The 25,931-nt window shown below is 66.9% G+C and overlaps 4 protein-coding genes across 4 annotated transcripts; 1 reads left to right on the top strand and 3 right to left on the bottom strand.

Annotated features, from left to right (window-relative positions):
• Positions 1-1,172: 1,172 nt before the first annotated feature.
• Positions 1,173-8,490, bottom strand: THBS3 (thrombospondin 3). Its single transcript, XM_032713051.1, has 23 exons — positions 8,412-8,490; positions 7,508-7,714; positions 7,069-7,325; positions 6,876-6,978; positions 6,631-6,657; positions 6,263-6,345; positions 6,115-6,166; positions 5,881-6,029; positions 5,590-5,730; positions 5,354-5,431; positions 5,116-5,268; positions 4,908-5,018; positions 4,710-4,817; positions 4,354-4,513; positions 4,137-4,255; positions 3,966-4,018; positions 3,599-3,792; positions 3,346-3,524; positions 3,184-3,232; positions 2,838-3,034; positions 2,582-2,754; positions 1,596-1,735; positions 1,173-1,438 (listed from the first exon to the last, which is right to left on the bottom strand). The coding sequence occupies exons 1-23, from the start codon at positions 8,488-8,490 to the stop codon at positions 1,380-1,382; spliced, it is 2,871 nt and encodes a 956-aa protein (XP_032568942.1). The 3' UTR covers positions 1,173-1,379.
• A 1,348-nt stretch (positions 8,491-9,838) lies between these two features.
• On the top strand, positions 9,839-13,409 carry MTX1 (metaxin 1). The gene is made up of 8 exons (XM_032713117.1): positions 9,839-9,963; positions 10,072-10,141; positions 11,398-11,477; positions 11,599-11,691; positions 12,018-12,200; positions 12,362-12,438; positions 12,770-12,924; positions 13,002-13,409. Exons 1-8 carry the CDS (start codon positions 9,883-9,885, stop codon positions 13,229-13,231), a joined length of 969 nt encoding a protein of 322 aa, XP_032569008.1. The 5' UTR covers positions 9,839-9,882; the 3' UTR covers positions 13,232-13,409.
• A 1,564-nt stretch (positions 13,410-14,973) lies between these two features.
• On the bottom strand, positions 14,974-17,940 carry LOC116799760 (lysosomal acid glucosylceramidase-like). Its single transcript, XM_032713116.1, has 10 exons — positions 17,859-17,940; positions 17,552-17,743; positions 17,320-17,466; positions 17,084-17,217; positions 16,317-16,489; positions 15,980-16,217; positions 15,616-15,840; positions 15,369-15,532; positions 15,162-15,287; positions 14,974-15,082 (listed from the first exon to the last, which is right to left on the bottom strand). Exons 1-10 carry the CDS (start codon positions 17,923-17,925, stop codon positions 14,974-14,976), a joined length of 1,575 nt encoding a protein of 524 aa, XP_032569007.1. The 5' UTR covers positions 17,926-17,940.
• A 4,154-nt stretch (positions 17,941-22,094) lies between these two features.
• LOC116799758 (lysosomal acid glucosylceramidase-like) lies at positions 22,095-25,473 on the bottom strand. Its single transcript, XM_032713115.1, has 11 exons — positions 25,427-25,473; positions 25,256-25,272; positions 25,008-25,202; positions 24,778-24,924; positions 24,507-24,640; positions 23,990-24,162; positions 23,650-23,884; positions 22,719-22,943; positions 22,482-22,645; positions 22,278-22,403; positions 22,095-22,200 (listed from the first exon to the last, which is right to left on the bottom strand). Exons 1-11 carry the CDS (start codon positions 25,471-25,473, stop codon positions 22,095-22,097), a joined length of 1,569 nt encoding a protein of 522 aa, XP_032569006.1.
• Positions 25,474-25,931: the final 458 nt, after the last annotated feature.

The following is a 25,931-nucleotide window of genomic DNA, read 5'->3' as shown; positions in this document are numbered from 1 at the left end:
TCCCGACCCGCGCGCCCCCGCGGCTGCCCCGCGCGCGCTCCCGCTCCGACCGGCGGCGCCGGAGCTGCGGCGTCCCCTGGTGGGAGCGGCCCCGCACGACGCTCGCCCCGCGCACCGGCACCGCCGGGCGGGACCGGGACCGGACCGGGACCGAGATCGGGACCGCGACTGGAGCGAGACCGGAGCGGGAGCGGGAAAACGACTGGAGCGAGACAGGAGCGGGAGCGCGATCGGGACCGGGAGCAAGACTGCGACTGCGACTGGAGCGAGACCCGAGAGCGAGCGGGAGCGCGAGCGGGACCGGGACTGGGACCGGGACTGGGACCAGGACTGGGAGCTGGAGCTGGAGCAGGAGCAGGAGCAGGAGCAGGAGCAGGACTGCGACTGTAGCGAGACCAGAGCGGGACCGGGACGGCGACTGGGGCGAGACCGGAGGGGAAGAGGGACTGGGAGAGGTGGGAGGAGAAGCGGAGCGGAACCGCAGAGGGAATGGAAGCGGGAGCGGGACTGGACCGGGAGCGGGACCGGAGAGGGAGAAAGAGAGAGACCAAAAGGGTAGCGGGACCCGCGGTCGCTCCTCGCTGGGGGCGTGGGACGAGGCGCTCGGTACCGAGCAGTGATGTCACCTGTCCCGGGACCCCCGGGTCGCGAACGGGCACCGGCCCCGGTTGCAGCCCCAACACCGGCGGGCAGCGCCGCGTTGCCCTTTTAAGAGGGGCCCGGTGCCGCCGCGCCCATTGTCGCCGCCGCCGCCGCGGGGCCGGGCCGGTGCCGGGGCCGCGCTCTCCGGGGCGAGCGGGGGGGCGGTGGGGGCACATTCCGCCGCGTTGCCGGGACAGCCGTCGCCGTGGCGACCGGTCCGTGCCGCCGAGCCGCGGTGCGCGCCGCGCAGTTCCCACGGAGCGGCCCCGGGCGGCGGCGGCGGCGGCTCCCGCTCCCTCCGGGGCGGCGGGAGGGCCGGGATGCGGTGCAGTGTTGTGCTCTCGCCCACCAATATTGCACTCGTCCCGGCCTCCCGCCGCCGCGGGCTGCGCCGGTGGGACCGGCCGGGCACAGACCCGGCCCCTGCGACCACCGGGAGGACGGCGCGGGACGGAGCCGAGAGCACGGGGAGGGCACCCAGAGCCCTCTCGGGGCACCGGGAACCCCCGCCAGGGACGGGGCGCGCAGGCTAGAAAACACTCAAAACTTTATGGCCAGGCGTGGGGCAGAGACCGGAGCGCCCGGGGCAGGCGCGGAGGAAGCCCCGGCACCGCGGGGCCCCGGTACCGGCAGTGCAAAGTCCGCGGGGGGCCGGGAGCGGGGCCCGGCCGGGAGGGGCGGCGGGGCCCGGGGCGCCCCCGGGTGCCGCTGGCGGGGGAGGCCCGGGTCGGGCGCGGTCACTCGCGTCCCTCCAGCAGGAATCGGCGGAAGGGCTCGAAGTCGGCGGGGATCGTGTCTGCGAGGGGCAGCGCGGGGGGCGTCAGGAGCCGGCGGGGAGAGCAAGCGCCCGTAAAGCCCCCGGCCCAGGACCGACGGCCCGACCGCCGCCGCAGGGGCGCGAAGGGGATGCTCGGCCGGCCGCCGGGGCTGGGGTCCCGGGGGGCCCTGCTCACCGTTGCAGCGGTACTGCAGGTTGGACCAGATGATGTTCTCCTGGGAGAAGCAGAAGACCCCCAGCCGCCCCCCGCGCATCGTGGTGTCGATGATCACCCCGGAGTCGGCCACCAGCCGCGGGCCCTCGTACAGACGGACCCTGGGGGGATAAAGGGGCCCGACCAGTCAGCGGGACCCCACCGGGGTCAGCATCGGGATCCCACCGAGACCCCATCGGGGCCAGCACCTGGACCCCGCCAGGACCCCACTGGGACCCCTCCAGGACCAGCATCGGGCCCTGCCGGGCATCCCGACCCAGGATGGCGGCACCGGGCTGGGGCCGGGGCATCCAGTGGGGGGCTGGGCCGGGGGCACCGGGCCGAGCTGGACCCCCGGGCCGGGGCCCCCCGCCATGGCCGGGCTGGAGCCCCCCCCGCGCCGCCCCCGGCCCGGCCCCGCCGCCTTTGTCGGGCACTTTGCATGTGAAAGGCGCCGGCGGGGTCGCCATGGCGACGGGACAATGGCCCCGGGGGCCCTGGGGGCGGAGGGCCCGGTGGCGGAGCCCCCCCGCCGCGGCCGCCCCGGCGGGAGCCTTAAAGGGGAAACGCTCCCGCGGCCCCACCGGCCAGGACCCCTCCCCATGGCCGGCATCCCCCCACTGCGGTGGCCCCACAGGGCTGGGTACCACCCCACGACCAGTATCCCCTCACTAGGGTGGTCTCACAGGGCTGGTTTCCCCCCCCACGGCCAGCATCCCCCCACTGCAGTGGTCCCACATGGCTGGATCCCTCCCCACGTGGCATCCTGTCACCAGGGTGATTGCACAGGGCAGGACCCTTCCTGATGGTCATCATTACCTTCACCAGGGCTGGACCACACCAGGATTGTTTTCCTCCCAGTGATCAGCATTCCCCCACCGGTGTGGTCCCACTAGGGCTGGACCCCACCCTGCCCCGTGGTGAGCACACCCCCCACCACCTCAGCAGCCCCCCTGCCCCCCACTCACCTGATGTAGCCCACCTGGGGCCTGTGTGCCAGCTGCCAGCGGTAGGACGTCTTGTCCCTCCAGCCGACGTTCCGGGGGTCCTTCCAGAGCAGGCGGACGTGGTCGGGCGTGTGGCCCGTGTGCCACAGCGCGTTCCGCAGGTGCTCCCCGGGGCCCGTCGAGGACTTCACTGCCTGGGGGGCACAGGGGGTGTCAGAGAGGACCTGGCTGGGGGGAATGGGGAGCCTGACCTGGCCCATGGGGAGCCAGCACCCACCTTGAGCTGCAGCCCTGGCTCGGCCACGGCACGGAAAGGGGTGGCCTGCCAGTACGTCTGCTCCGTCTGCTTCCACATCACCACGTAGAAGCTGGCGCTGTCCTGGTAGCTGAAGATGAAGCCGGCGTAGTCATCATCGGTAACGGTGTTGACGTGGAAGGTGCCCTCGAAGTCCACCCCGTTGAAGGCCGTGTAGCCTACGGGCAGGAAACGCTGTGGGATTCCCCAGCCCACCCACCCTTCACCCCTCTGTGGGGCAAAGAACTGGCCCTCATCCCCCCCCACGCAGAGGGGCAGGAGTAGGGGGGCTGCCCCCAGGGCCTGTGGGTGGGTGAATATCTCTTACCCACAGCCAAGCCCGGGTCGCTGTTCATGGTCTGCACGATCTCCATGCCCTGTGAGGGACAGCAGGGTGAGGGGCAGCCCCAGCACCCCCGGGGACCTCCCGACCCCCTCAGCTCCCACCCTGCAGCACAGCCCCCAGAAACACGGGGCACAGCACCCACACCTGGTTGAGGACAACCCAGTTGGGGTCGATCTGGGCATCCCCCTCGGGGTCGAGGATGACGGTCTGGTAGGCGCGGAAGTCGGTGAGTGTCACCTCGGCGCTCTCGGGACACACGTCCAGCTGGTCCACCACGGTGTCATTGTCAAAGTCCTCCTCGCAGACGTCACCCACGCCATTCCCTGGAGACACGTGCCCAGTCAGGGCCGGGCTGAGCCCACGTGGCTCTGCCTCCCCTCACCTGACCCACACTCACCGTCCGAGTCCTTCTGGTTGGGGTTGGGAATGAGGCGGCAGTTGTCTGGGCCAGGTGGCACGTAGTCCGGGATGCCATCGTTGTCATCGTCATTGTCACAGTCGTCCCCCAGCCCATCATTGTCCGAGTCCAGCTGGGAGCTGTTGGGGATCTCGGCGCAGTTGTCCTTGGTGTCCTGATGCCCGTCCCCGTCGCTGGGAGCAAGAACAAGGTCAGAGCAGTGCCAAAAGCAGGGACCTGGCACTACGTCTCAGAGTCTTTAAGACCCTGTCATCCCCCCTGCCAGGTCCTGAATCAATTCTGTCCCCAGGGACAGGACAGGACAGGACTGGATGGGAAGGTGACCCCACTGCAACACTGTCCCCACCTGTCCTCATTGGTGTCACAGATGTCTCCTACCAGGTCGCTGTCCATATCTGTCTGGAGGAGACCACAGCCCTAGTTCAGTGACACCCCAGGGCGAGAAGGACACCCCACTCCACACCAGGCCAGGCCCCACTTGCCTCAGGCCCCCTGCCCTGAGTGGGCTGCCCCATACCTGAGTGGGGTTGCTCATTTCAGGGCAACTGTCACAGGCATCCCCAACACCATCCTCATCCCGGTCCGTCTGCAGAGGGTTGGGCACCTTGGGGCAGTTATCCAGCATGTTGGGAATCCCTGCAAGGACAGCGCTGGGTGGTGGATGCCCTTCCCCAACACTGGCTGTCCCAGGACAGCCCCCCTGGCACAACCAGGCCACCCCAATAGCCACTCACCGTCCCCATCGATGTCGTTGTCACAAGCGTCCCCCTCGCCATTGCTGTCTGTGTCCCGCTGGTCATTGTTGGGCACGTTGGGGCAGTTGTCACAGGCATCCCCGAAGGAGTCAGTGTCTGAGTTCTGCTGGTCTTTGTTGGGGAAGAGCCGGCAGTTGTCCTGCGGAAGAGGACAGGGATGTTGCTGCTGCTGCAGTGGCTTGCAGACAAGAAGCCACAGGGTAGGAGGATGTCTCCAGCATGCTGAGCCACCAGCCTGCTGCTCCCCAAGAGAAGCATCCTGAGGGACTCAGGTCTGAGCCAAAAGGAGAAGCCCTCCCAGAGCCACCAGCACAGCCACCCCCCAGCACAGCCACCTCCACGTTCTTGACGCCATCACCATCAGCGTCATCATCACACTGGTCCCCAATGCCGTCGTTGTCGGCATCCTCCTGCCCGGAATTGGGCGTCAGGCGGCAGTTGTCCTGCAGGGAAGGGGAGGAGATGAGGTCTGGAGCATGGCTCTGCTGTGGCCCCTGCACCCCCCAGCCCCTGCACCCCCTCCAGGAGCCCACCTGCTTGCAGTGCTTGTTGTTGTCAATGCAGGGCAGGGGCTCGTCCGGGTAACCGTCCAGGTCCGTGTCTGGCCCGCACACGTTGCCATTGCCAGCCCAGCCCACGTTGCACTGAAGAAGAGATCAGGGGCTGGGAAGGGCCCTGGCAGGACCAATGCTGCCCCTGCCATAACCCCCACACCCCCTCCCAGCCCTGCCCCCCACTCACCGCACAGGAGATCTCCCCGTTTCTCTCGAACAAGCAGAAGCCGTTGATGTCGCAGGGGTTGGTGGTGGTGGTGCTGCAGGACTTTTGGGGGATGCAGCCCGACGTTTGGTTCCCCACAAAGCCTGACTTGCAGGGACCACACTTGAAGGAGCCCTGGAGGGGGAGAGAGGGCAGGGGCGGGATGAGGGGAGCCGGGTGGCCCCGGGAGCCAGGGAGGGAGCGGGACAGCGCTGCTCACCAGCGTGTTGGTGCAGATGGAGTTGGGGTCGCAGCCCCCATTGTTCCCGTCATTGCATTCATCGATATCCGTGCAAACCTGCAAGCAGTGTGGGAGAAACCCTCACCGGGGCCTTCCTCTGCCCATTCCTGCCCCCCTGGGATGCTGCCTTCCTCACAGGCACTGCATCCTCCACCCTGCCCCGCAGTCTGGAGCACCCACAGGGACCTGGTGGAGTCCTGTGGCACCTCACTCACCTGCTTGCTGGCCTTGGCATAGTCTACCCCCACACCAGAGACGGTGTTGCCTCGATAGCCACGGGGACAGGGCTCACAGCGGAACCCAGGGGATGTGTTGATGCACTTGGAGCCAGGGAAGCAGGGGTTGGCATGGGCACACTGCAGCACCAGGAAGAGAGACCAGCTTCACCCTCGGGCACAGCATCGGGGCTGCTGCCATCCCAGCAGGGCCTTTGCTGAGAGGAAGCATCCTCTGCCTGCACTGCCCTGGCAGTGCTGGGGCTGCTGGTCTCCCCAGAGCGTGCCCACCTCCTCGATGTCAGCGCAGTGTGTGCCGTTGCCCTCCAGCCCCGGTGGGCAGGGCCCGCAGCGGTACCCGGGGTACTCGTACGTCTCCATGCAGTCCACCCCGCTGAAGCAGGGGTTGGGGTTGCAGCGGGACCGGTGCTCGTGGAAGCCTGAGGGGAGGACAGGCAGATGAGGGTTGAGACAAGGCGGCTCTTTGCCCCCCCGAGGTGGGGGCAGAGCCTCGCCAGCACTCACCGCAGACCTGGCACTCCATGATGGTGTTGCGGATCAGAGACATCTCCTTCACCTGCAAGGCAGCAGAGCGTGGAGCATCAGGGGGTGCTGGCACCGTGCTCTAGGGAAATCCGGCCCAGGGAGGGCTGGTACCCCCCCACTGTCCCACCTGGTCCCTAATGTCTTCCCGCAGCTCTGACAGGACCCGGTTGAAGAGGGTCAGCTGCGTGACCAGCGCCTTGGTCTGCTCACCTGCCAGCAGCAGAAAGGACAAGGTCAATCCCAGGACAGACACAGCCCCCTGGGGACATAGGCCAGGACTGCTCTGCCCACCAACACTGAGCTGGGAGGACAAGGCAGTTGACAGCCTGTTCTTCTCCTCTGTGGTTCACACAGGATCCCTTTCCCCATAACACAACCCGTGCCTTTTGATGCACCCCATGTGGGGCACTGGGACAGGCTGTGGAAGGGTTTCTGCCTCCGTGGAGCCCCAAATGCCTCAGGCCAGGGAACGGGGAAAGCAGAGCAGGGACTCACCCAGGATGGAGGCCAGCACACTCGTCACTGCAAGGAGAGAGACAAGATGTTACCAAATGCTGCCGTCACACCCGGCAGCATCACCTCACACAGTCACTCCCGGTCAGCACGTGAGCAGCGATGGAGCTCCCGCCTGTGTGGGGACCCTGGGCCAGGAGAGGCAGGAGCACCCGTCTGTGCTGTCACCCCCCACCTCCCTGTACCACAGCACGCACAGGTGACTCCATAAGCCCCCAAGCCATTACCTGCACTGTGAATGGACTCATCTCCTTGGAAAGGGCACTCGCTCAGGGCCCCCACGCGGCTCATGGACCCGCCCAGGATCAGCTTCATGGACTCCACGAACCCCTGATGTACATGGGGAGACACAGTCACTGGGGGGGGCTCTGCCCATCCCCAAGGGCACAGTGGTGGGGTCTCAGTCCCCCCAGCACTCACCTGCATCCTCTGGTAGGCCTTCTGCCCCGTGCGCACCTCGATGGCCTCCACCTCGGCCAGGGGGATCTCGGACAGCTCGGGCAGCCCCACGCTGGAGTCCATCTGCTTGCAGTCGACGTAGAGCTCCACGCTCAGCGTGTCCCTGCGCAGCCCGCTCAGGCGCACGATGACAGAGTGGCTCTGCCCGTCCGCCACGTGCGCGTGCTGCAGGTTGACCGAGTGCACCTTGTTGTCCTCCCGCAGGTACCGCACCAGGACTGCGGAGGAGCGGGGAGGGGCCGTCAGCTCCCCCCCGGCACCGGCAGCACCCCGGGACCAGCAGGCACCCACTGCTCCTCCCCGTGAGCCCCTTGGATGGCAGGAACTCAGTCCTGTTTCCCTCAGAGCACTGGGGCAGGAGCAGGACCAGCCCGTCCCCACACGTGGGGCACCCACCCACCTTTGTTGATCTTCCCCACGACCGAGACCTCCAGCCACCGCGTGTTGTCCTTCTTGGAGTAGAGGCCGAAGAGGGTCCCCCCCTGCTTGGGGGGCAGGCGGAAGGTGGACAGGAGGTACACGTCGTTGACGGTCAGGAGCTCCATGCGGATCTTGTGGGCCACGCTGGCCATCTGCCGCACCTCGCTCACCAGCAGCAGGTCAATGACTGCGGGAGCCGAGCACCGGGGTCGCCTCCGCACCGGCAGCCGCAGCTGCGGCCGGTGACCGCAGGGATTCCCGGTGCGGTCACACCGAGGGGGGGTTGGAGGTGACCCTGGACCGCCGTTCCCCGGGGGGACCGGGGAAGCCCCGGGGTCTCCGGGGCCGCCCCCGCGCGGTGGCGCTCCAGGACCGGCCGCGCCGCCGAGAGCGACCCGCGGAGCCCCCGCACCGCCGGGACCGGCGGAGTCACGGCCCGGAGCCCGCCCTGCAACCGGGGCTCCCCCGCATCCCGCTCCGCGGCACCCCCCGCGCCCAGCAGCAACGGCCGGACCGGGAGACCCCGGAGAGACGGCCGGGCCCCCGGGGCGCTCCGGTGGGAGCGCGGACAGCCCAGTCCCGCAGCCGAACGGGTGCCCGTCCGCTCCGTGCAGACCGAAAGGAGCTCTGGTTCCGCGGTCAGCCCTCGCCGAGGGACCCCCCCGCCGCCCCGAGCCGGCATCGGAACCGGCGGCCGCCCTGCGCCCCGGGGATGAATGTCCCTGTGTCCCCGCTGCCCGGCTCCCCCGGGGCGAGCGGAGCCGCTGTCAGCAGCCCCGGGACAGGGGCTGCTGCTGCTGCTGCCGCCGCCGCCCCCCGACTGCCGCCAGTCCCGCCGCCCCGTCGGGGCCGCCCCGCCGCCGCCCCGAGCTTCCCCGTTATACCTTGCAGCCCCGGGCGCGCCGCGGCGGCGGCGCCCAGCAGGAGCAGCGCCAGGAGCGCGGAGCCCCCCGGTGCCCCCATGGTGCCGCCGGTGCCGCCGGTGCGGAGCGGAGCGCGGCGGGGCGGGGTGGCGCACGGGGGAGGGGCCGACGGGGCCGGCGAGGAGGAAACAAAGAGCCGTCAATCACCGGGCGCATCTCGGGGCCACCGGCGGGCCACCGGCGGAGGCCCCGGAGGCGACGGGGGGGCAGCGGGCGGTCGCGGCGCACCGGGCCCGGGGCTGCGGGGAGCCCCCCCACCGGGCACTGCCCGCCCCCGGGGCAGCCCCCGCTCGCAGCGCCAGTTCACCGGGAGGTCAGGCGGGCTGGGGCCGCCCCAGCAGCGCCGGAGCATCCCGGTCCGGGAGAGCGGGACCGGCCGTGGGGTCGCTTGTCCGGGGTTGTCCCACGCCGCGAAGCCCCCCGGGCCGGCGGAGCTCTGGGGCCGGTCCGTACCGCCGGGGGATGCTCGGGCCGCCGAGCCGCTCCCGCGGAGCCCCGGCCAAGACGTGTTTACAGCTGTTTCCCCCAGTGCCATAACAACGGGCCGGGCCCGGCCCCGGGGCCGCCCCAGCCCCGCGCCCCCGGTCCGGCCCCGCGCCAGCGGCCCCGCGTAACGGGGGAGCGGGGGTGGGAGTGATGGAGGGGGGTGGTCCCGAGCCGCACGCGGGGCGTTTTCCCTCCGCCGCTGCCAGCGGGCTCCCGGCCCGGCTGCGGTCCATGGAGACGTGCAGGGGGGTGCGAGGCTGAGCGGGGTCCAGCGATGCGGGGCTCTGTGGTGCGGGCGGTGCGTGGCTGAGTGGTGCGGGGCCGAGCAGGGAGGTACCGGGCTCTGCGAGGCGGTGCGGGAGGTGTGTGGCTGTGCGGTGCGGGGCTGAACAGGGTGGAGCGGGAAGGTGCGGGGATGAGCAGGGTGAGCAGTGTGGAGCTGAGCCGAGCCGAGCGGTGCGGGGCTGAGAACGGCTGCACAATGTGATGTGTGGTGCGGGCCAGAGCAGGGCTGCGCGATGCGGGGAGGTGCGGGGCTGAGCGGGACTGTTCAGTGCAGTGCGTGGAGGTGCGGGGCCGAGCAGGGTGGAGCTGAGCTGAGCGGTGCGGGGAGATGCGGGGCTGAGCAGGACTGTGCGGTGCAGCGCGTGGAGGTGCCGGGCCGGGCAGGGTGGAGCTGAGGCGAGCGGTGCGGGGAGGTGCGGGGCTGGGCAGGGCGGAGCGGTCCGGGGAGGTGCGGGGCTGAGCAGGACTGTGCGGTGCAGCGCGTGGAGGTGCGGGGCCGAGCAGTGCGGAGCTGAGCTGAGCGGTGCGGGGGTCCCGGCAGTCGCCACCACCGCCGACCTTGCACTCCGGAGCCCCGCGGAGCCCCCGGTGCGGTGCCGCCGGTGCCGCCCCGCGGCGGGGGCGGTGCGGGGCCGCCCGTCCGGTTCCGGGTCGGCGGAAGATGGCGGCGCCCATGGAGCTGTTCTGCTGGGCCGGGGGCTGGGGGCTGCCCTCGGTGGACCCCGACTGCCTGGCCGTGCTGGTGAGCGGCGGGGCCGGGGCGGCGGGGCCGGTGACGGGCCGGGCCGGGGGTCCCGCGGGCTGAGCCCCCGCTGCCGCCGCTCCCTCCCTCCCTCCCTCCCTCCCGCAGACCTACGCGCGGTTCACGGGGGCGCCGCTGAAGGTGCACCGGGTCACCCACCCCTGGAGGAGCCCCTCCGGTAAGGGCCCCGCGGGGGATACCGGCACCGGAACCGCCGGGACCACCCGGTACCGGCACGGCGGGGACCCCTCGCCCCATTGCCCCCCCTGCTCTGCACCGCTGCAGCCTCCCACAGATCACACACCCTCCTCATCCCATCACACCCTCCTATCCCACCGCATCCCTCATGTTCTGTGGATCCCCCACCCCACTGGTCCCCCCCTACCCCATGGCAGCCCCTCATCCAGTTGAACACCCTCTGTCCTATGCCCCCCCTACCCTGCACCCTCCCACCCCATTGCACCCCACTGTACCCCATCACCCCCCCTCATCCCATAACACCCCCTGTCCCATCACCCTCCCATCCTATTTCACCCTCTGCCCTATCACACCCTCCCACCCCATTGCATCCCTCATGTCCAGTGCCCCCCCCCTGCACTCTCCTGCCACATTGCACTTTCTCATCTCATTGCACCCCCTTGTCCTATGACCACCACAGCATTCCCCTGTACCCCATCACCCCCCGTCCCATTGCACCTCCCTTGTCCTATTGCACCCTTGTTCCCCATTACACCCCCTTGTCCTGTCCCCCCCTGCATCACTGCACTCCGCTGTACCTCATCACACCCCTCTCATCCCATCACAACCCCCTTGCACACCCTCATCCCACTGTGACCTATGTCCCCTTGGATGCCCCCTCACCCCATCACAAATCCCCCTCATCTCACCCCCCTTTTCCTGTGGCCCCCCTGCACCCTCCCAGTCCACTGCACTCCACTGCACAGCCCCCTCATCCCATCACACCCCTGTCCCATCGCACCTCCACTGTCCCGTTGCACCCTCACACCCCATTGCACCTCCTTATCCTATCGCACCCCATGTCCCTTTGGACACCCCCTTCACTACATTGCACCCCCTCACCCCATCACACCCGTCTTTTCCTGTGCCCCCCTGCACCCTCGCACCCCACTGCCCACCCTGTCCCATTGCACCTCACTGTTCTCCCTTTTCCCATTACACCCCCCTGCCTGTCACCCACACCCACATCCCAGTGCATCCCCCTCATCCTCATTTTCCATCACACACGGTTTCCACCCCTCACCTGCACCCCTGTGCCCCCCACCACCCCTTACACACACTTCTCCCTCTGCCTCCCACCCCTCACCTGGGCATGGGAGCCCTTCCCCTTGTCCCAGCTCTCCCCCCCCAACCCCTTGCCTGCCCAGGGTGCCCCCCAGACACAGCACCTGCAGCCCCCACTCCCCCTGCCCACAGGGCACCTGCCCGCACTGAGGACGCAGGACGAGGGCACCATCTCCAAAACGCAGCAGATCATAACTCACCTCAGGAAACAGGTACAGGGGGGTGTGGAACACCCTCTGCCCCGGGCTGGGGGGCACCAGAGCCCCTCGAGGAGGAAGGGGCTCTGTCGTGTCTCCCACTGGCAGGATTCAGCACGTGGTGTTTTCTCTGCAGAAGTACAACACCGACTACGACCTGTCGGCCACGCAGAACGCAGACACGCTGGCCTTCGTGTCCCTGCTGGAGGAGAAGCTGCTGCCGGTGCTGGTGAGGCTCAGGGGGGAGCCATGGGGAAGGGGGGCTGGCCAAGGATGGGGTCTGCTCCCTGGAGACGTACCAGTGGGCTCAGGTGTGTGCCCACCCGCCTGCGGAGCCGGAGAGCGCTGCCGGCAGCAACGTCCCGGGGGTCTGGCGTGGCAGGGATCGGGGTGAGGGTGGATTGTGCAACCAGGGCTGGGGTCTGCCCTGCACCACGATGCTCCTGCAGCCCCTCATGGTCTCTGGGGTGGCTGTGCTGGGCAGGGGCTCTGGTGTGCCAGCCCCCCTGGCTGCAGCCCCACCGTGGCCGGGCCGCGGGTTGTTCTCCACCACAGATCCACACGTTCTGGGTGGATGCGAAGAACTACGTGGAGCACACGCGGAAATGGTACGCGGAGACCATCCCCTTCCCCCTCAACTTCTTCCTGCCCAACTCCATGCACAAGCGGCACCTGGAGCGGCTGCAGCTCCTGTGGGGGGACGACTACATGGAGGATGAGGAGAAGCTGGAGAAGCAGGTGAGGGATATGAGATCTGGGCACAGCAGGTCCTGGCTGGTGCCCAGGGGATCCGTGTGAAGCCTAAATCCAAATTGGGGTCTGGGATTCTGCCCTCCGGCTCCCTTGAGCACTGTGGCAGTGGGTGACAACCCTCTGTCCTCCTCCTCCTCCTCCTGCAGCTCTATCGGGAAGCCCGGGAATGCCTGACACTCCTCTCCCAGCGCCTCGGCTCCCAGAAGTTTTTCTTCGGAGACTCGTGAGTGGCCGAAGAAGGAGCAGGGGAAGGGGCCTGCCCACACCCTGGCAGAGCTGAGCCTCCCCTGGTCTGCAGGGGAGTCACAGCCCCTGTGCATTGCTTTGTGGGTGGGACAGAGCTGTTCCAGGCAGCAGGGAGTGAGGAATTCAGGCTGTGGGAGTGGTCTGGGATGGGATCATCCTGCTCCCCATCCTCACCTTGGGCTGGAGGCAGAGTGCCCTCCCAAGGAGGGGAAGCCTTGTGCCATCCCCCAGGGCTCTGGGGGGTGGCCAGTGTGTCCGGGTGGCTTTGGGTGGGGACAGTGGCCCAGCCCTGGCTCTCTGTGCCCCAGGCCAGCCTCCCTCGACGCCTTCGTCTTCAGCCGCCTGGCGCCGCTCCTGAAGGCGAAGCTGCCCAACGGGAAACTGCAGCAGCACCTGAAGTCCCTGCAGAACCTGTGCAACTACTGCACCTCCATCCTCAGCCTCTACTTCCCCTGGGATGGAGGTGAGAGCTGTCCCCCACCTCACCCTGCGGGCTCGGGGTGACCTTTCCCCCCTCTCATCCCTGCTCTGTTCCCCCAGCTGATCCCTTGGCCGGTGCCCCACGGGCTGCAGGCACGGACAGCAGTGAGGGAGAGGAGGACCCCCACAAACGGCGCAACCAGCTGCTGTCGGTGCTGGTGGGGCTGGTGGCCATGCTGGGCTACGCCTTCCTCAGCGGCATCGTGTCCATCCAGCGCGGTGGCGTGGGGCCAGCCGGCCGGCAGCCCGTCACCATGGAGGAGGAGGAAGAGGAGGAGGAGGAGGAGTGAGGATGAGCTGTGTGACTGTCTCACCCCCCCAGCCCCCTGGAACTGACTGTTTTTACACCGGGAGCCTGGCAGCATCATTCCCCGTGGGTGCTCCGCTCGTTGTCCCGCCAGGAACCACGGCCCTCACTGCGGGAGTGTCCCTGCCACGCCAATAAACCTCCCTCTTGTCCTCTCGGCACGCTCGGGGTCCTTCCCAGTTTCCCCAGTTGCCCAGGCTGGAGTGCTGCAGCGGGCACCGGCATGTCCTGCCCCCAGCTCTGCCCTTGGCCCCAGGCCCAGGTCTCACTGGGGACTGGGCACGGGGGGAACATAAAAGCATCTGTGGTGTCTCAGCTGCATTTCCTATCCCTTCTCCTGCAGCTGTGGGGCTGAGCCCACATCGTTCCAGTGTGGAGTCCCTCTGGGCAGATTCTGTGGGGCTCGTCCCCCGCCCTCCACGCTGCTGCCAGCCCGGCTGCCCCGAGAGCAGCACAGCTGGGGACGTGAAACCAGTGCCAAGCGCGGCCGGAGCTGCTCGTCAGGACACGTCCCCAGACCCGGGAGCACTCCCTGCTGCCGGCGGGACACCCGGAGCCCAGCTCCAGCAGCCGGGATCCCTCCGGCGCTGACATGTGTTTGCATTCCTCCACGCCTGCCAGCGCCGGGAGCTCCCGCGGCTGGCACGGCCGGGAGCGATGAGTGTGGGCTGCCCGCCGTGGGCTTGCGGGCTGTGAGCGGGGTCGGGGGGCAGCCACTCGGGCTCCCTGTGCCCCCCGTGGTCCCCTGGGTCACCCGGCGTGGGGCTGGCCCCCGGCGCTGGCCGCGCTGCCGCCGTTCCCTGCCGGCCACTGCGGGTTTACGAGAGCGCAGATGGAAACGGCGGCGCCGGGCCAGCCCGGCACACAGCCCTCGCTTGTTTGGCCGCCGGCTGCCGCCGCCACCGGCATCCCGGCCCTGCTGCTGCGGTGGCTGGATGTCCCCGGGCTGAGCTCCTGGACACGCGCCCCACGTGCCCCCCACCCGGCCCCGATGACCGGGGGGGCCCTGCGCCGTGCGGGAGCGGAGCTGCGGTGCTGGGCAGCTGCGGAGCCTCCCCCGTACTGGCCCAGTTCAAGGGGCCCCACTGGGAGGGGGATGACTCAGTGCAGCCCCCCCAGTCCGAGCCCGCTCCCCCATAACGTCACTCAGGAAGTATGTGCCCCAAGATCCCGGTTCCCATTAGCTGGAGGGGCTGATGGCTGCTCCGGCAGCAGAAACCGCAGCCGCCTGCTCTGGCCGGGGAGAAACCGGAGCTGCCGACGCCAGAGCTCTGCACTAAATCCCGGCTGCGGGTCCTGGCTGCTCCTGGTCTGCAGTCCCTGCCAGCTTCAGACCCTGCCCTGGGGATGCTGCAGACAGGAGGGAGATACCACTCCTTGGGCTGAAAGTCCCCTGCATCCTGGAGCACCAACCCCGTAAGATGCCCTCAGGAACAGGGCAGGACCCCATAGGGCTCAGGAGGTGCCATCAGCCCCAAACCTGCCCCCTCCATCCCTGGCACAGCTTGCCCGCTGAGCTGGCACCAAGGGGGGTGGGGGTGCAGGCGAGGTTTTAGAAAACCTGTTTATTTTATGAAAACATCTAGAAAAGTGCAGGCGTCGCAGCCCCTGGATCAAACAGGTCCCCTGGGGCACAGGGGGCTGCAGGGGCTCTGCTGCAGCCCCAGCCCCATGGGGGTCCCATCCCCAAGCCCCCACCAGCACTTTGCTCCTCCAGCAGCTGCACTAGGCTGGCTGCTTCCACAGGAGCGTCTGGATGGAGTCACTGGGAGCCATGGCCTCGATGAAGCCGACCCGGGGGTCAGAGATCCCGAAGGACACATCCGTGGGGGAGCTGAGGGGAATGAGAGAGGGGATGGAGCTCAGTGGGAGCAGTGGGGCCGTGCAGCAGGGCACAGGGCTGAGCCACTCACCGGTTCAGGACCACCAGGACGACGGTGCCGTCGGGGCGCAGGAAAGCCGAGTGCTCCAGGTCACACCGGTGGCACTTCTTGGAGACAGCCAGTCCCACACGCTGTGAGCCCTCAGGGATGAACTTGCTGTGGGGACAAGCAGGGTCTGAGCATGGTGCCAGGAATGGCACTGGAGCTGGCAGCAGGAGCCAGCAGCCCCTGGCCCACCTGAAGTGCCCCAGGTGGTAGAACATGGGTTGCTTGTAGAAGATGTCCTTGCTGCTGTCCACGATGATGGGACTGTCCACGTAGTTCTTGCTCCAGTTGGGGCCCCCCTCCATGTCCAGGGCCAGGTTCCAGTCGGTCCAGCCTGTCACGTAGTTGTTGAGGTTCTGTGGGGCAGGGGATGGAGCTGAGTCCCGGTGTTGAGCCACAGGGGGTAGCTGGTGCATCCCCGGCCCCTGCCCAGCCCTACCGTGAGGATGCTGTGGCTGTACTTGCTCCCACGGTCCCAGCCACCCAGTACCACCCTGGGCTCCCAAAAGTAGGAGCCCGTGGAGGCCTCTGTGGAGAGGAGGAAATAGTCTGGGAAGAGGTGATGGGTGATGGAGAGAGTCAGGTCGATGGGCGCCAGGAAGTCCAGGTACCAGTGGATGCCGATGCCACTGATGTAGCTGGCGGCCACGGGGTCTTTGAGAACCTGGCAGGAGAAAGGGGTCACCAGTGCCCAGGGCTGGAATAGCTGCCGTGGGACTGGGAGAACTGCGGTGGGGCTGGGAGTGCTGCCATGGGGGCAGAAGACCCACTGTGGGGTTGGGAAAGCTGCTGTGAGGACTCACCACCTGGGCCCAGTAGGGCAGCATCACCCTCTGGTCGTCCAGGATGATGAGCTGGACGTGGCGGTGGGAGCTGTTGGCCAACGCTGGGCCCAGGTCCTGGGCAATGAAATCCCGCTGGTGCTCGGGGGAGAAGCCCAGGCACTGGAAGGGGTAGAAAACAATCTCCCCGGCCGTGGGCTCGTTCCCTGCCGTCACTGCCCAGAAGGTCAGGTTGTGCTTGGCATATTCATCCAGGAACCTGGTGTGGGGCAGACGGTGAACGGCCCCGTCGCACCCATGCCAGCCCCAGCCCCGGCACAGCATCCCTGGCACCCACCGTGCTCCTGTGGCCCCTCACCTGATGAAGTACTTGGCCCAGGCCTTGTGGTACTTGTCTCCAGGGTTGCCCTTCAGTGTCCCCCTCCCCGTCATCGCGCCGTTCGTCTTCATCCAGACAGGGGAGGTCCAGGGGCTGGCATAGAGGGACAGCGGCCGCTTGGCCACCGCCTGGGCCGCCCGGAGGATGGGGATCTGGGGAGAAGAGGGATGGCAGAGAGCTCTCCAGGTCTGCCCCAGCACTGACAGTGCAGGCAGCAGGAGTCCTCCTCTCCCTCCCCGGAGGTGGGAAGGTGCTCCCCTTCCCTATCCCAACCCATTCCATTCTATTCCATCTCATCTCAGCCAGGGGGCAGGATGAGTCCTCTCCCTCCCCATTGGCAGGAAGGTGCTCCCCTTCCCCATCCATTCCCTTCCCATCCCATTCCTTCCCATCATGTCCCATCCCATCCTGTCCCATCCTGTCTCCCACTCAGAAGAAGGATGAGGCCTCTTTCTCTCCATCAGTGAGACAGTACCCCCCTTCTCCATCTCATCCCATCCCATCCTGTCCCATCCCATCCCATCCCATCCCATCCCATCCCATCCCATCCCATCCCATCCCATCCCATCCCATCCCATCCAGATGGAAGAATGAGTCCTTCTCCCTCCCCATCAGCAGGAAGGTACTCCCCTTCCGAAGCCCATCCTATCCCAAGCCAATCCCATCCCGTCTCAACTTGATTTTATCCCATCCCATCCCACTCAGGTAGCAGCCCTGGTCCCTTGGGCTGTTCCTGCAGGACCCACCTTCATCCTCGTGTCCTCCTCCGTCAGGTTGAAGTGTTTGAGCTCGAAGTCTCCCTCGGCGTCGGCGTAGGTGTACAGGCGGACGGAGAAGTCGGTGCTGGCCATGGGCACACGCACGAGGTTGTACTCGATGCCTGGGGACAGGGTGGGTGGTGATGGGCACTGCCAGGGTGTATTTGGGGGGCGCAGCACCCCCAGCCCTGTCACCTAGCAGTGTCCCCCTGCCCCGGGCTCACCTTCCTCGGAGAAGTAGGAGCGGAGCAGGTGGTTCTGGGCAGCCTGGGACAGGGACTGGATGTTGATGGCGGCTGCGTCGGTGATGGAGCCCCCAAAGCCCTTCACCTTCTGGTACCGCTGTGCCGTGTCCAGGGTGAGGTGGAAATCTGGGGGGGGACACACAGAGTCACTGCCACCGTGTGGGACGGACTCTGTCCCTGGGTGGGCAGCAGGTCCTGGCCGTGGCGGTACCTGGGCTCTCGGCGTTGTGCTGGAACCTCCCCTCGCTCCTCTCCAGCCTCTTGCCGGCCTTGCTGCTCTCGTACTTGACGTAGGAGCCGGGGGCCGGCAGGACCAGGGGGTCCAGCGTGTCGCAGTACATGGCACTGCAGGCGCAGACCAGCGAGCCGTGCCCAAAGTCCTTGGCATCGCAGGGACGGCCGCCTGTGGCACAGGAGAGACGGGGCAGGCACCGAGGGCTGCGGCAGGAGCCCAGCCCACCCCTCTGACCCACCACAGACCCCAAACCCACCACCCTGCACAGCCCAGGGACACGTACCTGTGGCCTGCAGGGCTGCCTGTGCCAGCAGGAGCCAGCCCAGGACGCTGGCACAGCCTGGCCCCATGGCACCTCTGCTACAGTGGCTTGGGCGATGCCGATGAACACACCGGGGCTGGGAGCAGGGCAAGGTGTCAGCACCCAGCTCCTCTCACCCCAACCCAGCCCTGCACAGGGACAGAGACCCAGAGCAGGGAGACCCCCAGCATCACCCCCCTGCTGGGGGGCTTTGGGGACCCTCCTTCCAGGGCTGAGCCTCCCCTGCCCTGCCCACTGCCCACACCAGCCCAGTGCTCACCTTCTCTCCCACCCCTCCAGTGCCCACCAACAGCTCTGGCTCCCAGCCAAGGGTTCAGTCCCCCCAGATGCATGCAGACCCCCGGTTTGTGCAGCTCCCCAGGGTTTGTGCAGCCCCCCAGGGTTTGTGCAGCCCCCGGGTGTGAGCTGCCCCACCAGCCCAGTGTTTCCGGCCACCCACACCAGCTTTACCTGTACCTGCAGATCAGTTCGCTCCCATCATCTCCCTCCCACTCCTTCTCCCTCTTTGCTCCCATAGCTGTGCCATGCTCTGCTGTGCCATGCCATGATGTGTCATGCCATGCCATGCCGTGCCATGCCATGCCAGCTCATGTGTCCCTGGTGCCTCCCAAGCCATGGCCAGAAGCAAACAGGTCCACAGTCCCAAATCCATGTGCATGGCAGCCAAGACTTTCCCAGCCAGAGCACTCTGGGGCTCAAGCCCCCAGCACAGAGGGTCCCACATTCCCCTGCTCCACACAAGTACTTGCACCCTGCCCTGTCCTTCCCATGCTGCTGGGCAAGGAGCCTCTCAAGGAGGGCATGGGAGATGCCACCTCTGAGCCTCCTGACCCTGGTGCCAGGTTGAGGACATCTCGAGACCCCTGTCAGAGGGAGGTCAGGTGTCTGTTCTGCACACACTGCCTCCCACTCCCTGCCTGGGAATGATGCACTGTGGCCTCAGCATGATCCTGCTGTCTGGGGCTTCCCCCATCCCCATCCCCTTCCCCTTCCCCATTCCCACCTGCTGACAAAGCCTCCCTGGACCCAGGGGACTCACCTGCTGCCAAACCCCCTCCTGCTGCGTCTCTGGGGCAGCGGTGCCGGAACCTGTGTCCTGGCTGTGCCTGGTGGGAGGTGACGTGTCTGGCAGAGCAGGAAAGGTGAGTTTGGGATGGGACAGCTCATGGGACTCCGTGTTTGAAGAGGAGCCTGGGGATGATTTTGCAACCTGGCTCCAACGAGCTTTCAACACACCACAGAATTTGCAAAGCTCTCCCTGGAACCTGCCCTGGTGGCCAGAGGGAGGCTGGGGGAGGAGGATCCCCACCAGCTCCCCCCAGGTGCCTCCATCACCCCAGACAGGACCCTCACAGCCACCCCCGCCCAGTGTAGTGCTCCCCTTGGGAAGAGCCCCACGGGAGCAGCCTTGTGTCCCCAGGACAACTCGGGCAGGGTGCCCACCCAGGGTCCCTGCTCATCCCACTGGACAGTGGTTTGGCTTTGCCCTTGGTCAGTGCCAGCACCACGACCCGTGTCCTGCTTGTGGCTGCTCCACCACCTTCCCTGCTGTGGCCAGTGGCACTGCCGAGGCCATGGTGGTCACATGCCAGCAGCCAGCCTTGGCAGGGACCCCCGAACCCCACTGCTGACCCTGCAGGCGGTGGGCACAGCGGGGGCAGCGCCGAGGGTCCCATCGCCCCTGTGCCCCCCACGCTGGAGCCCCACGCCACAGCGGGCTGGGTGGAGCTGGCTGCAGCAGTTTATCATTTGCAAAACAAGTCTGGGCTCCACACCTTCTAATTTGGGATCCTTCCTAATTGCAGGCATCTGGCTAGCAGAAGAAACAAGAGAGGGGCAGAGCCACGGCAGGAGTGGCATCTGTGCTGGGGTCCCCATGGGGAGCTGGTGCAAACGGCCAGGGAGACAACCCAGCCCCTCTGCCAGGGACAGCAGCCCCTCACTGGAGACCACAACCCCCCCATCCCAGAGACCACAGCCCCCCCAACCCAGAGACCACAGCCCCCCCAACCCAGGGACCACAGCCCCTCATCCAGGGACCTCACCCCTCTCTCAGGGAGGCAGCCCCTTACCCAGGGTCTGCAGCCCCTCACCTGGGGGCCACAGCCCCCACCCGAGAACTACAGCCCCTCCCCCGGGAATTGCAGCCCTTCCCTGAGGAACACTATCCCTCACCCCCAGGGTCCCGCTCCTCCTGCTGGGGCCAGAGAAGGGACCCCCCCGGCACACGCTGCGGCCCGTGGGGATGGTGGGGGTGATTCCTGCAGCCTCACCCCGGATCCTCGCACCCACCGGTGCATCCCCCAGTTTCCCAGTCTGTTTTTCAGCGGGGAGGGAAGGTCCCGGCCCCGCGGCAGCTGCGGTTCCGGATGGGCAGGAGCAGGGAGCCAGCCCGGAGGGGGCAGTACTGGAACATTTCCCTGCACCGGCGTCCCCGGGCGCTGCCGAACAGCCGGGGTGGGGGTTCTGTGTGTGCCGCCCCTGCCTCGCAGAGCGGCGATGTCCCTTGGGAAGTGTGGTGTCAGGAATAGCGTGGCCAGCAGGACCAGGGCCACAGGGCCCCTGTGCTGGGCACTGGTGAGGTGACACCTCGAATCCTGGGGTCAGTTCTGGCCCCCACATGACAAGAAAGACATTGGGGGGTTGGAGCGTGTCCAGAGAAGGGAATGGAGCTGGGGAAGGGGCTGGAGCACCAGGAGCAGCTGAGGGAGTTGGGGGGGCTCAGCCTGGAGAAAAGGAGGTTCAAGGGAGACCTTCTGGCTCTCTCCAACTCCCTGACAGGAGGGGGGAGCTGAGGGGGGTCAGGCTCTGCTCCCAGGGGACAAGGGACAGGACAAGATGAAACTGCCTCAAGTTGCAGCAGGGGAGGTTTAGGTTGGACATCAGGGAAAATTTCTTCATGGAAAAGACTGACAAGCCCTGGCAGAGGGTGCCCAGGGCAGTGGTGGAGTCACCATCCCTGGATGGTGAAATTTAACAGACGTGGATGGAGCACTTGGGGACAGGGTTTAGTGGTGGCCTTGGCAGTGCTGGGGGAACGGTTGGACTGGATGATCTTGGAGGCCTTTTCCAACCTCAACAATTCCATGATTCTATTCTGTGATTCCAAGCACAGGCAGCCCAGCCCAGCTGCCGTTGGGACCAGCACTCCCCAGGAACGTGGATAAAACCTTGGGATGGCCCGATGTGCTCCGTGAACAGGGCTGGGGCAGAGCCCGGTGCCACCTTCACGCCCCACTCCAATAAAACAGCTGTTAAACCTCTGGGTTTTTCGTTTTCCCCAACCTCAGCAGCTCCGGGGCTCTCACATGGGGGCCTTTGCCAAGGAGCACTCTGGCTTTCTCATTCCTGGACTTCAAAGATGCTGGTAACGTTCCCAAAGACACAGGGAAATACTGTAACTGGTATTTAGGGAAAGCAAACAGGACGGGGAGGTCACTGCGGGCTGTGGCCGGTGTTGGCCGTGGCCAGAACAGAGGGGACTCTGTCCGGAGGCCACCCCGGCGCTGGGTGGGTGGATGTGGCCAGCGGCATGAGCTCCAGGAGAGGGGGCACCCCTAATTTGCCCATAAGGTTCAGTGGACGGGAGACACTGATATCATTTACTCGACCTTTCCAAGTGTCTGACATTTGGGGTTTACAAAAAAAATAAATCCCCCCCACCCTCCAAAGAAAGCGGACCGGGGAAAAACCAACGGCACATCTGGAACGAATCAAGGTCTGGCAGCAGCGGAGAGGCTCCAGCTGCAGGGATAAACAAGGAGCCACCCGCGGGCCACGAGGCCGGAGCCCCCGGGGCACCCCTGGCCCGGAGCCGCCTCGCCGAGGAAAACCGAGCGATTTCCGAGCGCGTAGAGGAAACACTGACGGGAACGGCGCATTCCGGAGGGAGCGCGTCATGGCTTTACTTGGCGCCCGAGACACACGCGAAGGTTTCGAGGGAGCCACGTGTGGAAGTGTGGTCCAGGAGAGGCGCACAGGGAGCTTCCAGGGGGATGGGGGATGCTGGGAGGGAGGGGAGGGGCTGGGAAGCAGCAGCCCTGGCCGGGAGCACACGGAGCCCCTCACACAGGGGCTCAGCCCTTGGTCCCTCCTGCGCCCCCAGTACTGGGTCATCACCCACTTCCACCACTGAGGGATGCTGGAAAGGGTGGGGGAAGAGTTAACCCCCGGAGCCCCCCAGCACTGCCCCGACCGTCACTGCTGACGCCACAGGTAGGTCTGGATGGAGTGAGCCGGAGCCACGGTCTCGATGAACCCCATGGTGGGGTCCCGGATCCCAAATGGTACATCCCAGCCAAACCTGGGGGGTGAGAGAGGCTGAGCAGGTCAGCACAGCCAGGGCTGAGCATCCCCCCTTGTCCCCCTGCCCAGGCTGACCTGTTGAGGACCACCAGGACGAGGGCACCGTCGGGGCGCAGGACGGCCACGTGCTCCAGCTGGCAGAGGAGGCAGCGGTGGCTGCTGTGCAGCCCCACGCGCCGGGAGCCCTCGGGGATGAACTTGCTGTGGGGAGAGGATCAGGAGAGGGGTTGTGCCCCTGGTCTGGGGCTGGCAGCAGCACCTGAGCTCCCCCTGACCCACCTGAAGTGCCCCAGGTGGTAGAACATGGGTTGCTTGTAGAAGACGTCCTTGCTGCCGTCCACGATGACGGGGCTGTCCACGAAGTTCTTGACCCAGTTGGGCCCCCCCTCCAGGTCCAGGGCCAGGTTCCAGTCGGTCCAACCGGCCACAAAGTGGTTCAGGACCTGGGAGGGTGGGGAAGGGGCTGAGCAGGGCTGAGCCCCCCCAGCCCCGGGCGGGCAGTGTGGGGGGCTGTACCGTCAGGATGCTGTGGCTGTACTGGTCCCCTCGCTCCCAGCAGCCCAGGGACACGGTGAAACGGAAGCTGAAGACGCCACTGCAGGCCTCCGTGTAGAGGAGGAAATGGTCAGGGAAGAGCTTGTGGGTGGCTTCCAGGCTGCAGCCAGGCGGGACAATGGGGTCCATGTACCAGTGGACCGCCAGGCCGGCCACGTAACGGGCAGCTGTGGCATTGCCCAGCACCTGGGGGAGCAAAGAAGATGCTTCACACCAGGACCACCCACACCCCAAGGCTGTGGGGATGAACACACAAACCCCATGTGCCAGTGGGGTCTCCTGGGGCCACTTTGTGTCCCCTCCTGTGGACACTGCAGCCCCCTCCCTGCAGCACTGCATCCCCCTGAGCAGCACCCCAGCATGGATCCGGCACCCCAACAGCACCCCAGCATGGCTTTGGCACCCGACTGGGTGCAGTGGGAAGGGTTTGGGGGTGCCCATCACCCCCCACCTGGTTCTGCTCCTTGCCTGGTCCTCCCCCCACATCCCCCCAGGGTGGTCCAGCCCTGTGGCTGGCAGCGAGGGAGAGACATGCTGAGCCCTCCCGGAGCTCTCGCCAGGGCAGGGACATGGATTACTTTCTTTCCTCCTAGTTTAAGGTGACTCCCCCAAACAGCTCTGTAGCACTGTGCGGGGAAGCTGAATCAGCCAAAACTCTGCCCAGAGAAGGTGCTGTTGCCGGGATCTGGGATGTGGGTGCCACCTCCTGTCCCCACTCCGGCCAGGCACACGCGGAGGCGGCTGCTCCTGAAGGAACCGGCTCCGGCTCCTGCTCTGGCAGACCCGGTTTGCTCCCGGTCTCCAGGGCTGGGAGAGGCCACTGGCTCCATTTCCTATAAACCCCGGGGCTGGGGTGGGAGGCAGAAGGGGAGGAAGGGGTTCTGCTCTTCACCACTTTGGCCCAGTGCGGGAGGTGGATGCGCTGGTCGTCGAGGATGAGGAGCCGCGTGCGGTGGGGGCTGCGGGCCAGCGCGGGGCCCAGGTCGCGCAGGATGAAGTCCCGCTGCTGTGTGGCTGTGAAGGGGATGGTGGGGAACTGGGGGGGTGTCAAGAGCCCCGCCAGCGGCTCGTTCTGCGCCGTCACCGCCCAGAAGGTCACGTTGTGTTTGGCGTATTCATCCAGGAACCTGGGGCAGGGAAGACGGGGCAGCCTCAGGCTGTGCCTGCCCCCATAACCCATTCCCCAGCCCCCCTCTGCAGTCTATCCCATGGTATTTCCCCGGGGATGGTACTTGATGAAGTAGTTGGCCCAGGTCTGGTGGTACTTGTCCCCCGCCTGCCCCTTCAGCGTCCCCTTCCCACGGACGTCCCCGTTACTCCTCATCCAGCCCGGGGCGGTCCAGGGGCTGGCAAACAGCAACAGCGGCCGCTTGCTCATGGCCAAGGCTCTGTGCAGGACAGGGATCTGCAGAAGGGAGCAAAGGGACCGGCTCAGCTCCAGCTGACGCCCCCCCAAAACCACAGGGCCCAGCACCGGACTACGGGGAGCACTCAAGGGACCCCAGCCAGGACCAGCAGCCAGCGAGCACCATCTCATGGCACAGTGCCCCGGCTCCTCATCCCACCAGTGCCAGCCAGGATGCGCCGGGACGTGCCCCGGAGGAGGTGCCAGCTCCCACAGGCTGTCCCCACACACCCTGCTACTGTGTGCAGGGCTCGGCAGCACCCGGTCACGGGGGTCCCGGCACACCCAGGAGCTCCAGCGGGAGAGGGGACAAGGAGCCGATGGCAGCGGCTTCAGCCTCCCACCTTCATCTTCACGTCCTCATCCACCAGCCTGAAGTGCTTCAGCTCATAGTCATGGGGGATGTCGTCGTAGCTGTAGGGGCGCACGGAGAAGTCGCTGCAAGCCATGGGCACCCGGACGAGGTTGTACTCGATCCCTGTGGGAAAAGCGGGAAAAGCATCAAGCAGCACCGGAGCAGGCGCCCAGGTGAGGGGTGTCCCTGCAGGGGGGACAGGCACAGCCACCTCCAGTGACCCCACGAGCCGCCCACGCTGCCGTGCCCTCACCGCTCACCGCACGCGGAGAAGTAGGAGCGCAGCAGGTTGTCCTGGGCCGGCCGGGACAGCCGCAGGATGTTCATGGCAGCTGAATCCGAGAGGGACCCGCCGAAGCCCTTCATGCTCTGGTACAGCGTGGTGATGTTGAGGGTCAGCAGCAGCCCTGAGGGGAGAGCCCGGCTCAGCCCGCGGTGCCCGGGGGACCCGCGGTGGCACCGCCGCCCCCCTTTCCGAGCCTGGCAGTACCTGGGGTGTGCAGGCTGTGCTGGAATTTCCCCTCGCTCCTCTCCAGCCTCTTGCCGGCCTTGCTGCTCTCGTACTTGACGTAGGAGCCGGGGGGTGGCAGGACCAGGGGGTCCAGCGTGTCGCAGTACGTGGCGTTGCAGACACAGACTATGGAGCCATGGCCAAAATCCCTGGGGATGCAGGGCCGGGCGCCTGGGGGGCATGGGAGGTGAGGAGGTGGCACGGGAGGGTGGGGGCAGATGCAGGCTCAGCTCTCCTGCCTGCCCTGGATGATGTGCTGCCCCCATGCCTTGCATCCTGTCACCTCTCCAGCACCCGGGTCCATCCTGTCCCCAGGCTCCTGCCCCTACCCCAGGACATCCCAGCGCCCCGGGACATCCCCGTGCTCACCTGCCACCCAGGGCACCGGCATCAGCAGCAGAAGCAGCAGCAGGAGCAGCCAGCCCAGGATACTGAGAGCTCCCATGGCCCCTCCACGTCCCTTCGGCTCCAGCAGGTCCCAGGGAGCAGAACCTGCGAGCAGGAGAACCCTCAGCCAAGGCAGGGGGATGGAGGGACAGGCTGTGCTCCCCTGTGGATCAGCCCCATCTCCCCAGCCCCTGCTTCTGTCTTCTCTGCCAGAGAGCTCCTGCCCCCGAAACACCTTTGTCTTTCAGATAGGTGAGGTGGGTCCAGCCCACCCACCTTCACCCCGGCTGCTCCCGACCTGTGCTGCTGCCAGCCCTCCTCCTCCTCAGTGGCTCCAGCCTTTACAGGGAGCTGCTCCGAGACCTCCCTCTGCAGCACACCCTCTTCCTCCCCCACAGCTCCTCCTTGCCCTCCTCCCGGCCCGTACCTGCCCTCGGGCCGGGACCATCGCACGTCTCCTCACCGTGGGGCTGGGGAACACCGGGTCCCCCTCGCCCCCCAGCGCCGTGCCAGGGA

Source organism: Chiroxiphia lanceolata, chromosome 29 (assembly GCF_009829145.1).
Source record: "Chiroxiphia lanceolata isolate bChiLan1 chromosome 29, bChiLan1.pri, whole genome shotgun sequence".
NCBI lineage: Eukaryota > Metazoa > Chordata > Aves > Passeriformes > Pipridae > Chiroxiphia > Chiroxiphia lanceolata.
The sequence above is the reverse complement of the archived record's forward strand: the minus strand, read 5'-3'. Positions and strand labels throughout refer to the sequence as shown.

Bases quoted from the DNA above. Each gene is read 5' to 3' on its own strand.
- THBS3 (XM_032713051.1), bottom strand. From the start codon at position 8,490: ATGGGGGCACCGGGGGGCTCCGCGCTCCTGGCGCTGCTCCTGCTGGGC. The intron at 7,326-7,507 runs GTGGGTGGGTGC...GCTCCTCCGCAG, and splicing joins CGTGGGGAAGATCAACAAAG to TCCTGGTGCGGTACCTGCGG. The intron at 6,030-6,114 runs GTGAGTGCTGGC...TCCTCCCCTCAG, and splicing joins CATGGAGTGCCAGGTCTGCG to GCTTCCACGAGCACCGGTCC.
- MTX1 (XM_032713117.1), top strand. From the start codon at position 9,883: ATGGCGGCGCCCATGGAGCTGTTCTGCTGGGCCGGGGGCTGGGGGCTG. The intron at 9,964-10,071 runs GTGAGCGGCGGG...TCCCTCCCGCAG, and splicing joins CCGACTGCCTGGCCGTGCTG to ACCTACGCGCGGTTCACGGG. The intron at 11,692-12,017 runs GTGAGGCTCAGG...TCTCCACCACAG, and splicing joins AGAAGCTGCTGCCGGTGCTG to ATCCACACGTTCTGGGTGGA.
- LOC116799760 (XM_032713116.1), bottom strand. From the start codon at position 17,925: ATGGGGCCAGGCTGTGCCAGCGTCCTGGGCTGGCTCCTGCTGGCACAG. The intron at 16,218-16,316 runs GTGAGGGGCCAC...GCCCCACACCAG, and splicing joins TGGGCCAAGTACTTCATCAG to GTTCCTGGATGAATATGCCA. The intron at 15,533-15,615 runs GTAGGGCTGGGC...CCTGCCCCACAG, and splicing joins ACAGCCACAGCATCCTCACG to AACCTCAACAACTACGTGAC.
- LOC116799758 (XM_032713115.1), bottom strand. From the start codon at position 25,473: ATGGGAGCTCTCAGTATCCTGGGCTGGCTGCTCCTGCTGCTGCTTCT. The intron at 22,404-22,481 runs GTGGGTCAGGGG...CTCTCCCCACAG, and splicing joins TACCACCTGGGGCACTTCAG to CAAGTTCATCCCCGAGGGCT. The intron at 22,201-22,277 runs GTCAGCCTGGGC...CTCACCCCCCAG, and splicing joins GTCCTGGTGGTCCTCAACAG to GTTTGGCTGGGATGTACCAT.